The sequence below is a fragment of the Chelonoidis abingdonii genome, chromosome 3 (genome assembly GCF_003597395.2).
Source record: "Chelonoidis abingdonii isolate Lonesome George chromosome 3, CheloAbing_2.0, whole genome shotgun sequence".
In the NCBI taxonomy this organism is placed as follows: Eukaryota; Metazoa; Chordata; order Testudines; family Testudinidae; genus Chelonoidis; species Chelonoidis abingdonii.
Window position 1 is genome coordinate 164,089,514 of NC_133771.1, and position 11,566 is coordinate 164,101,079.

Here is an 11,566-nt window from a genome sequence, read left to right on the forward strand (position 1 = left end):
TCCTTCATTTACAATTTCAGATTGCCTAAAATACATCTGTTCTCACATACATAGGCCACAAATACAATGAAGAAAATCCTGCAGGATACATGCATATAAAGATCTGACACCCACTCCACACTGTTATCTGAGGGGAAAAAATCATCTAGTTAAAAATATTAGATGTGATCACATTCAAATCTGGCCCAAAAATTAAAAAAAGAAGGCCAAAAACACTTACAAACCTTAAAACCAAACAGAAATATGCTCATTATTTTTAGATTCTCATGGAAACCCCTTTTCTGCTGTAGCATTTGTAATACAGAGTGAGAAAAATGACAGCGACACAGACTCAAAAAGCAGAACTGAGTTGTTTATCCAAGCTGAGATGCATAAAATCCCTAGAAACACCCACATTAAAATTGTTTAAACTATTTGAATGAATCTTTATTAATATTATTGATATTAAATAAGCATCTTTTTAAATATCAAAGTAGGTTAGATTTAACAAGTCTATTGGAAAAACAATTTTAAAAATAAATTATCCAGTGCCTCTTCTAAAGAGAATATCTGCAGACATTAATTTTTACTCCTGTGGATCATATCACATTCGTTCACACAAGCCTCTCACAATACTATATTTTGCACATTGATTAACTGTTGAAGACAAATAAGCGCTCGTTTATGCATTTGACACAAGCTAAATCAAAGGAGTTATATTACTTAGAAATGGACTTTCGGAAGAAAAAGAACACACTGAAAAACAGAATCGTTAACACATATCACGTCTGACTCAAGTTTCCTGTTAGATTAGCTAGCAACAAGCGCTATAGTTTTAAATGGGGTCATGTTAGCCTTGTAATTATTTAACTTCAAATCATGCCCTATTTAGATTAACAGACTGAATATCAAAATCACATCCACATTTTGATACAAACTGTAACAGTGTATTTCCAAAATAGTCACTCTTACATTAAATATTTATATAGTTTTTCTAAGCTTGTCATAAAAAGTTTTTAAACCAATACAAAAAAAAAAGATAAGTCAAGCCTAGGTCAGTGTAAGAATCTCTTTATAAAGGAGAGTAACAGTTCTCCCTCTAGTGATTACCTTACACACAGGAATCAGACCAAGAATACACACAGGAAGTTACAGGCCAACTAGTTTAACTGAAGTTTGTCATTTTTCCAACCTTTTTGGTCATCTGAGGTTTGTACTCGGTGAACAAAGATATTTCCTAACACTAACTGCCAGGAAAAGATAGGATAATGTAACTCTCACTTCCACAGTGGCTCATCCACTTAGGAGATTATGAGTTTGTACACAGCCTTTGAGCTTTTAGCTCAGCCTGTAGAGGTTCATGCTTTTAGATCTCACCCAAGGACATCTTGTTACACAGCAGGATTTCATTTGTCACATCCCATTAGGGTAATAGTAAGCAACTTTTTTAGACAAAGGGCCAGATTCGGATTTCAGTGAAGCTTCCAGATTTGGGCCCAAAGTGTTGGAAACATCCCTATGGGAGTAGCAGTCTCCCTGTCTAACAGTCACAGGCAGTTACATTAGTCTACTCTCCTGTATGTACAAAGACCACCCCACTTGTCTAATTAGGATTCTATGACTTACTTTTAATTAGTGTTAGCACTTTTCACTTTTAAAGTGCTGTGCAATTTAAGTAAAATTAACCCTCTTTGCAACTCCAGGTCAAAGCGTAAACGCAGATCCTAGGCTCCCCTGACATGCACATGTAAGGTTCTTCATCTCTGTCAGCCTGTACTACATACAGACTATTTGCACCAGGTGACATTTCGATCAAGTGCATTCAGGTACTGCTTAGGCACCAATGCCAAAGCTGGGTTTTCAAGGAGCCCAAGTAAGTTAGGTACTCAACTTCCTGTGAATTTCAATAGTAGTTGGGTGCCTACCTCGCTTGAAAAAGCTCTGGATGTTAGCTAGTAGATTTTATTAAGTATCCCATGATAGTTGTAAAAAGTTCTTAAAAATATATGACACTAAGTGTAAAACTATACAACTTCCTCATTTAAAATGCCATACTTCACAGCAAGGCTTTAAAAAACAAAACAAAACAACAATCTTACTCATCTGCCTTCTTCACCTTTAAATATACAACTGGTGGGATGCAAGGGTGTCCATGAAAGGTCGCACCAGATTGTCTGTTGAGAAGTAAAATATCAAACCAAAGGTGATGGAGATGGGAAGAGCAGGCAATGCTTTCTTGAACACAGCCAACAATAAGAGAGTCAGGCATAAACCCTACCACAGAGGGGAACAAAGACAAAGACAAAGGAAGACATTACACATAAGAAGTGCTTTCATTATAGGCACCACAGTACAGGAACAATATACTATATACTGCATAGAAAAGGGAAGTTTGCCTGGGTTAGAGGGGATAGGATGATGTAGTCCCCCACTTCACACATAGTGACAGCTTATTTTCTGACCCACAGTTTGAGGACACATGGGATTCCCTCAGCAATCTAGATCACAAGCTCTCAGCCAGGAAGGTAGGATAAGCGAGAGGCATCAAATGTCTTTGTTAATCTACAACTAACATTGAAAAGTTAATTTGTTTACATATTATTTCAAATCTTCATTCTATACCTTCATGTAGCATTTATTGATCAGTTACAGATAAGTGTTCAAATTACAGTCAGCTACAAACACAAGCTTCATTTTCCATACAGGGATTAGCATATAAATATTTTTAATACCTTTCCAGTTGTCAAGCCCTATGGAAAAAACAAAACAAAACAAAAAACAAACCAACCCCGGTTCCTTTGACTAGTTCTCTCCACATTCTGGGATAAACACTATAGGTAGCTGTAAAGCTGGCCAAGGTCTCAGTTTTAACTAGAGCATCCTCATCAGATCCCAAAGTTGTAGTTTTGGGAGGTTTTTGAGAGAGAGAGGGAAGGAGAGTGTGTATGCACATCTGGGTATTGTTTTCTTGGCTTATAATTCAGTTGTCTGAATTCTTTTCTTTAAAGAATTATCACCAGTAAGAGGTGTCAGGTTTCCCTTCAACTTTGGGGAACATCCAATGGCCAGTGATAAGCAGACCCAGCCCTTTTTTCAATCAAGATCCCTAGATTTTAAGGCTGATTAGAACGTAGTTCAAGTCAGTCATTCAGCGTTGCACTCTCTCCCCTCCAGGGACCTCTTATCAAGGAAATTCTTTTCTCAAACCCCTTCCGCAAAGAAAGGCTGAGTGAGCCATGCACACACTGCCTCTGCAACACAGCTCCTCCATACATGTAGAACAAGATACTGGGATTAGGAAATGAACCAATTTTTCCAGAGGGACAGAGCAGTGCACAAGTCAATAGATTTCTACTGGTTTTTATAAGCAAAAATCTTCTGTTAAGACTAGCTGTTCATACTGAGCCTGTTTATCTGAGGAAAACCACAGGTTCCACAACCCTTGTTTGTGTGTCTTTTAATCCAAAAAAAGATACCTAAGTACTTTGAAACTACAATAGGCACATTCACCATCAGCATCGCTAAGTGAAGAAAACTCCAAACCTGCCCACTCACATGGCAGGCTCTTTGGGGGAAGTCCACTCCTGTGCAAAAGGACAATTTCACCTCACTATATAACAATGGGTGGAGTGAAATTTCCACTGCTTCCCCCAAGTCTGAAACTTCAGCTCAGTAACATGAAGTAGAGCTGAGGAGAAGATTTAGGTTTTAAATGAGAACTAGTGGAGTGGAGACAAGTAAGGCACTACTGCAAGCCTCAGCAACCCATGCCTCAAGCTGGGGCACAAAAATCAACCCCTCGCTGTAGAAATGCAGCCCAGCATCAACGCTTTAATTTTGTTCTGCTTCTTACCATATGTGCAACATGCCCGTGACCAGGATACATTACTGAATTTGGTCTGCTGGTTGGATCATTAGCCTACCCAGCTTGGGTGGGGTACGGATGAACAGTGCGACAAAAATATGATTTTAACCATCATGGTTGTGAAGAAAGTAAAAAAAAAAAAAAAAAAAAAAGTGTAATTGATTCCCTGTTTTCTTCCTGACCCACAGGCAGTCTGAAGCAAACAATAGCTATGAGGTGGTTGGCATGCTAGATGGAGATGGATGGGGTAGTTCACTCTGAAACCTCAAAATAAATTTAAATGTTACCATTGTTAGTTACTTCACCACTGATCTTTTTGACAGAAACATCCAGCTAATGCAATTGTCAGTACTGTGCTTTTACAGTCTCCAGTCAACTCAACATCTTCCCAGGTACCAAAGCACCAAGACTTAGCACTCTCAAATGGGTGTACCCTCTTAAGTTCCTTTGAATATTCTAGCCTAAAATGTCTCCTCACCCTCAGTCCAGCTGCCAATACCTCCAGCCTCCCCCAATGACTTCTGCAATATAGTTGTGTCACACTGCCAAAGTGTGTTAAAAATGGAGATAAGAGACTGCCACACTGGGATTCCTATATTGATGCCAAAGTGCTACAGAAACCAGGGAGAGCTTTATTGCAGAATTTAGATTTAGATTGCTTGGGAGCTTCAGATATAAGAAAGAATTTGGTTACTTAAAATACTGACATTATGAAACTAAAATACTTCTTTATCTAAGGCAACTGGCAGTTTAAGGCCACTACTACAGACATGAATCCCCATATCCCTTCCACTTCTGTATGGGCAGCACAGGCTCTCTATGGTCTTTGGACAAAAATACATCAGGGCTGGCCCTATACTCTCCTCAGTGGGCATTGTTTCTTTCTGCATGTGCTTTCTGCAGGTCTGTACAAGGATGGCTGAGCACTACAACACAGACCATTCTGGAGCTGGAGAGTCAGAGAAACAGGACCTTGAAGCTTGCAGATTTCTATGACAACTACAATATGGTAATTTCTTCACAATGAAGAGGACCATAGGTGCCAACTTCTGGTGCCAGTGGGTGCTCGACTTCTCCTCCTCCACCCCAGCCCTGCCCCCATTCCAACTCCTTCCCCAAAGTCCTTGCCCCAGCTCCACGCCCTCCCTGCCCCTATTGGACTCCTTCCTCAAAATTCCTGCCCCAGCCCCACCTCTTCCCTACTTCCTCCCCTGAGCACATTGTGTTCCCACTCCTCCTCCCTCCCTCCCTCCCTCCCACAGCTTGTTATGCCACAAAACAGCTGTTTTGTGGCAGCAAGCACTGGGAGGAGAAACAGGGACACTGCACGCTCAGGGGAAGAGGTGGAGGTGAGCTGGGGAGCAGGCAGGGAGCTTGGCTGCTGGTGGGCGCAGAGCACCCACCGGGTCAGTGCATATGAAGACAACTGTTTCAGAGGAGTTAGTCTCCACCATTTCTGTTGCTTCCCAGCAAACACTGGAACAGAACACACCTCTGTCTGAAAGCCTGAAACTGATGAGGATTCTTTATCTTGACAAGTTGATGAGCTTTGTCAGGGGTTACTAATACAAGAGAGAAGCACAAACCTCTTCTATCTTCGTGAAGCAGCTCCTGTTGTCCATAGGCAGATTTTTTGACCCAGTCAAGCCCAGAGATCTCAGTACTCACTCTTAATTGTGATAAAAGTCCCCGATCTCTAGCCACTGAAGCAAGAATACCAGCAGTTCAATTCTAACTGCTTTTCCCAGATCCTTGTTCCACTGCCCCATGATGTCCACATCAGCTTCTGCATGGAGCTTACGGCTTGTCTACACTACCATTTATAATCCACACCCCTGAGCGACGTAGATTACACCAAACTAAGTGCCAGTGTAAACAGCGCTGTGTCGGCTGGTGGACTTTGTCTGCCGACAGAGCTACCACCTCTCACAGAGGTGGAGTAATTAAGTCAACGAGAGAGCTCTCTCCCATAGTCTTAGAGCATCTTTGCCAGACGCCATAGAATAGGGGTGGGCAAACTTTTTGGCCTGAGAGCCACATCAAAGTTGCAAAACTGTATGGAGGGCTGGGTAGGGAAGACTGTGCCTCCCCAAACAGCAAGGCCCCTGCCCCCTATCCGCCCCTCCCACTTCCCGACACCCGACTACCCCCCTCAGAACCCTCAACCCATCCAACTCCCCCTGCTCCTTTTCCTCTGACCACCCCCTCCTGGAACCCACCCCTTGACCACCTCCCAGGATGGCCTTCCATAGCCAACCCCTCCTGCTTCCCGCCCCCTGACATGCCCCCTCCTGGAACTCCCACACCTATCCAACCCCCCTGTTTCCAGTTCCCTGACCCCTCCCAGAACCTCCACCCCATTCAACCTCCCCCTGCTCCCTGACCACCCCAACCCCTAGCCACCCCCAGGACCCTGCCCTTTATCCAACCCCCCCGCTCCGTCTGCCCAACCTCTAGCCACATTCCTGCCCTGACAGCCCCCCCAGGACTCCACCCCCTACTCAACTCCCCCGCTCCCTGTCCCCTGACAGCCCCAGGACCCCCTGCCCCTTATCCAACTGCCCTGCTCCCTTACCATGCTGCTCAGAACAGCAGCTCACAGACTCGCCACCTGAGCTGCCCAGCAGGAGCAGCGGGCCAGAGCGCTGGTGGCGCGGCGTGCTGAGACTGCTCGAGAGGGGGGGATTGCGGGAGGGGGGCTGGACACAACAGGCCCGTGAGCTGCAGTTTGCCCACCTCTGCTACAGAGGCACAGCTACACTGCTGTAGCGCTTCTAGTTTAACTAGGCCTTATTTGTTCCTTAAGGATTTTTTTGTCCAGAGTCGATTACATTCTTGTCCCAGATATCAGAGTGCCCAACTATGCTGATCACCTTTACATACAATATGATGGGTAGATTCATGTGTGGGTTTCTCCCTATATTACACAGCAGTAAATATTTAACAGTGACCAGTTACTGATATGTCCATCAATGTTACAATGCCACAAAGTTTTTTTTGTTTTAAATATAAACACCACTTGTACAGTTTTACTTACTATAAGAATGGCTACAAAACAGGCCAGTGTTGTATTCCAGTCTCCGCTAGCAGTGGCAGCTGCTTTCCCTACAAGCACACTGTAAAATATGAAGTCTCCAAGGCCCAGCTTGACACCTCCTGTTAAAAGTGAAAAATTCACATCAATGCTCCTGTTTCTCTTTCTGTTTTCCTTGCTTTACACCCATGCCTTCTCCCTCCTCCAGTAAAACTGGTCAAAGTTTCTATTCTTGACTAACGACTCAGACCACCATGCTGACAACATTCAAGTGTTCCATGGTACAGTTATTTGGAACCTTCCTGTATCGACGACCTACTTTTTCACTTCACAGAAGCCAATGGACTTTCTTCTATAGAGGCACAAAACTCCAGGACATTTCTTCTGTCAAAACTACCTAGGGCTGGTTGGAAGATTTCAACTAGAAACAATTTCCTCTCTTCTCCCACCCTTGGCAAACCTAATCTCCAACCAGCTCCAGTGTTACTATTGTTTGGCCAGTTGGATGCCACACAACATGACACTTTCTCAAGCTCAGTGGGCACCATTAAAATAGTAAACATTTGCACGGTAAGGGCTGCTCTACCTATACATTTTGTACCAGTTTAACTATACTGGATTAGACACAGATATCGTTAAGATGGGTCCAACTCTCTAGCACAGGCAGTTATATTAGGATATAAGTGCTTAAATCAGCGTAGCTTATGATTACCAGACTTTAAATGCCCTTATACCAATTATAACTAAGGCCGAATGTCTGTCACAGAGATGATGGATTACATGACCTCCATGATTTGGCAGTGGCTGTTGCTGGCTCATGGGCAGCCCAGCAGCAGCAGTTTTGGTGTGTGGGAGAGAGCTCAGGGCTGGGACAGGGGTGCGTGGTGGTGCATGGGGGAAGAGGAGGCTCCCTGGCTCCGACTGGCATGGCCCTGCAGCTCTTAGGCAGAGCGGCTGGGGGGGCAGCACTCAGAATGCTGCCTGTGCCTGCAGGCCCCATCCCCACAGCTCTCATTGGCTGTGGTTCCTGGCCAATGTGAGCTACGGGGGTGGTGCTTGTGGTAAGCGTAGTGCATAGAGCCCCCCTGGCTGCTCCTACCCCAGGGGCTACAGGGACGTGCCGGTCGGAGCTGAGGAGGGAGCCTGCCAGCCCTGCCAACACCCCCCACCCCACCCCACCCCCACTGCAGAGCCCCTGGCCCAAGTTTTAGTTAGGGGTATATAGTAAAAGTCATGGACAGGTCACGGGCAGCAAACAAAAATTCACAGTCCGTGACCTGCCCATGACTTCTACTAAAAATACCCATGACTAAAACAGCCTTAATTATAACTGCATCCACCCTAGCGGGGGTTCTGACAACTATATCCATTTAGAAAGCAATATAGTTACATCAATTTCTTAACGGATATCGTTAAATTGGTACCAAAATAAAAAACAAACAAAACCAACTGTGTGAAGACCAGCCCTTAGGTATAAGAGCCTCCTGTTCTAAGCATACTTAGAATAGATATTGCAGCATGAAAATCATTTTGGGTCAGATTCTGATACTTTTCTGACTCGCATTCAGTCATATCTTACTGTTCAGATAGTCCCATTAGTTTCAATAGAACTACTCCGAGAGCAAGGTACTCCCAACGTGAGTAGGAGCGGGAGAATCTGACTATTACTGTATATGGCAGGATGCCATTTAAAAGCAAGTTTTCAAGAAACTCATTTGCCTTACTTTCCTCCTCTTCCAGATCCTCTAATAAGGAAGTGGTTGGATGGGTTGGTGCTGGACTCCTGGCCTCAGAGATTTCGGATTCCACATATGCAGAATTGTCATGGATCTCTCTCACGTCTTCAGCTAGGTTCCCCCAAAAAAGGCACCAAAGAAGAGACAAAATGAAGGTATCTACATTAACATGTTTTGAGAAACATGAAGTAAGCAGCCCTTATGAAGTGGCTTCTCCATACCAAACCAAGGATGAGTGGGTAAAGTCTCAATGTACAAACTGTAGTGTTCATTAGGAACAAACAGCTGTGTCAAGAGTGCATGCCCCTACAGTATTATCAGAAATAGTAAAGACGCCATCATACCCAGGGGCCCCTTTAGCAATTTGTTCGGAATTCGAGGGCCGCACTAAGCTTGCCCAGACATATGCCTCTCGTCTTTAATATGATGGTGCCCAATCCAGCATGCACTGAAGTCAACAAAAATCTTTCCAGCACAATCACCCAGACTGATCCAGCAGTAAAGTTGACTAGCCTGTAAAGATTACAGATTCCATCAATGTCTGTTACACTTTTCATATAGCATTTTTCTTTTAAACACATAATAACCTGCCTTGCTGAAGTAAAATGGTTTGAACACATTCCCCTGTATGCGATCTAACAGGAATGTTTAGGGATCCCATTCCCCCCTCCCCAATTACTGTTAAACATGTTGCTGCATATGCAAGCAAGCAGACTACAATGTTGGTATTACCCGTCACCAGATAGTTTGCTTCTAGTCCACACAAAAGCATGATTGCTGCTCTACACTTAGTTAGTACATTACATAGGAGCCAAACTTTCCCCAGCGCCAGTGGGTGCTGGTGCCCCCCCTCCTCTACCCCTACCCCCATTCCAACCCCTTCCCCAAAGTCCCCGCTGCAACTCTGCCCCTTCCCTGCCCCTACTGGACCCCTTCCCCAAATCCCTGCCTCAGCCTCACCTCTTCTGCAAACGCATCACATTCCCCTTCCTCCCCCCTCCCTCCCAGCTGTGTCAAACAGCTGTGTCACAGCGCAAGAACTGGGAGCTAGGGGGAAAAGCGGGCATGGGGTGCACTCAGGGAGGAGGCAGAGGCAAGCTGGGCAGGGAGCTGCCAGTGGGTGCTCAGCACCCACCAATATTTCCCCATGGGTGCTCCAGCTCCAGAGCCCTCAGAGTCAGTGCCTACAGTACAATGACCAATCTAGTTCAGCTTGGTTTATTCTGAATATAAAAGTGTTCCTAGTTATGAAGGCTTAAGGTCCATTTGTTTTGTTTCCTTTCTTAAAAAAAGGGAAAAAAACCACTCTGTTTAAGAGAGCTTCTACTGGCTTCTGAAGTGCAGCAGAAGCAGCTATTTTTAGTGATTAAATGGGAAAAAACATTTATAGTAAAACCCTCTCACGCTCCAAGATACTACATCACGTCAGGTTTAGGTCATTCATTTTTAAGATGTGCAGTTTTGCTTTAAATTTACAGTCTAAAGCAAACTAATTATCCAACCCCAATTATGTGAAAAATCCAGAAGTGCCCCAAGCATTTAGATAATTGGGGTTTTACTAACTGCACTTAAAGACATATTAGAAAATGCTTTTATCAAAAGTGATGAAGCCTTAACACCAGACCTCCCTACAGCACTCTGCTAATCTTTATTGACAAGCCAGGTGAGGATTTGAGACAGAGAAAACAAATCAGTGAGGTTTTGCTAGTCCTGCCTAGCATGCAATAGAAGTGAACTGCAGAACACACACAAGTTTAATTTAAAAACTTACTGCACCACAGATTTTCAATTTGAAAACCAAAGACACTAACTACAGTACATAGTTCTCCATTAAGAGCAAAACTGACCTGAATCCCATGTCTGCTGAGTAAGGCTCCTTGATGCTGCATCTTGCTTTGCCATTCCTACTGTCCACACCATAGCAGCTGTAGGGAAAGGAAATTACATGTCTAGAGAATTGTAGGGTCACTGACTGTTCAGAGGAAGTTGGACAATATTTGAGTGGTTCTACTTTCATCCTGAATTTTACACAGCAGGCAAAGAAACCAAACAATCACGCTGGGGAAACACACTCAAAACCCACATGTTGGTTGGCATATTCCCGTTCTCTAGTAATTTACTTGGCAAGATAGGGGATGGAGACAGCATATTACATGTGTCAGTACTCAGACCACAAGTTATTGCACGCAAGGAAACCATTTTGTTTTCTATGGCTCTCAGAAAGAAAAGGCCCCTTCATCTCCTTCACTTGTGGCCACTTCATCTGCTAAAGTAAAGAGGTGGCCCAAGAAATAGTGCCACTAAGGGTAGGGATAGTGGTAGGTTTTCTGTAACATTCTTTGGTAATGAGAGAATGTTGCAACCCACTTACCTAGGCTGGTGAGGGATTTTTCTGTTTGTTTTTTTTTAATTTCTGATTGGCCACCCCTTCCCTCTTGTTTTTCCGTAAGGGGGATGCTGGAAGCCTCCTGGGAGGTAAGTGGGAATATCCAAGGGCAGGCAGAGGATGGTTTGGGGTTTACTTTTGAGATGGCTCCCTAAAATAAGGAAGGCAGGGACCCTTTTGAGATCAGAAAAGAGGCAGAAGTTTACTTGAGATGTACAGTAGGGCTCTGGTTACCTTATGGTTTATGAGAACGCCAAGGCAGATATAAAGACTGTGATTCCATATGAGGCTCAGTTGCAGCAAGGAAGCCTCCACGGACTGCGGTCTTACAATAGAAACATGGATGTCAGGCTAAATAAACTTTTTGTTGAGTTACTGTTTTCTGTGTTTTTTTCCTTCTCTGATGGAAGAAGAGACGGTTACTCACCTTTGTAACTGTTGTTCTTCGAGATGTGTTGCTCATATCCATTCCAGTTAGGTGTGCGCGCGTGCCGCGTGCACGTTCGTCGGAAGACTTTTACCCTAGCAACACTCGGTGGGTCGGCAGGGCGCCCCCTGGAGTGGCG

The 11,566-nt window shown here is 44.2% G+C and overlaps 1 protein-coding gene across 1 annotated transcript in view; it reads right to left on the reverse strand.

Annotated features, from left to right (window-relative positions):
• Positions 1–332: 332 nt before the first annotated feature.
• The window catches only part of PSEN2 (presenilin 2), a 33,225-nt gene continuing 21,991 nt past the window's right edge, over positions 333–11,566 (reverse strand). The window contains exons 9-12 of the mRNA XM_032798217.2: positions 10,462–10,539; positions 8,603–8,725; positions 6,882–7,000; positions 333–2,253 (exon numbers count right to left, since the gene is read on the reverse strand). Coding sequence (XP_032654108.1) covers positions 2,098–2,253; positions 6,882–7,000; positions 8,603–8,725; positions 10,462–10,539 — 476 coding nt within the window. The 3' untranslated portion in view covers positions 333–2,097. The remainder of the gene's footprint in view (positions 2,254–6,881; positions 7,001–8,602; positions 8,726–10,461; positions 10,540–11,566) is intronic.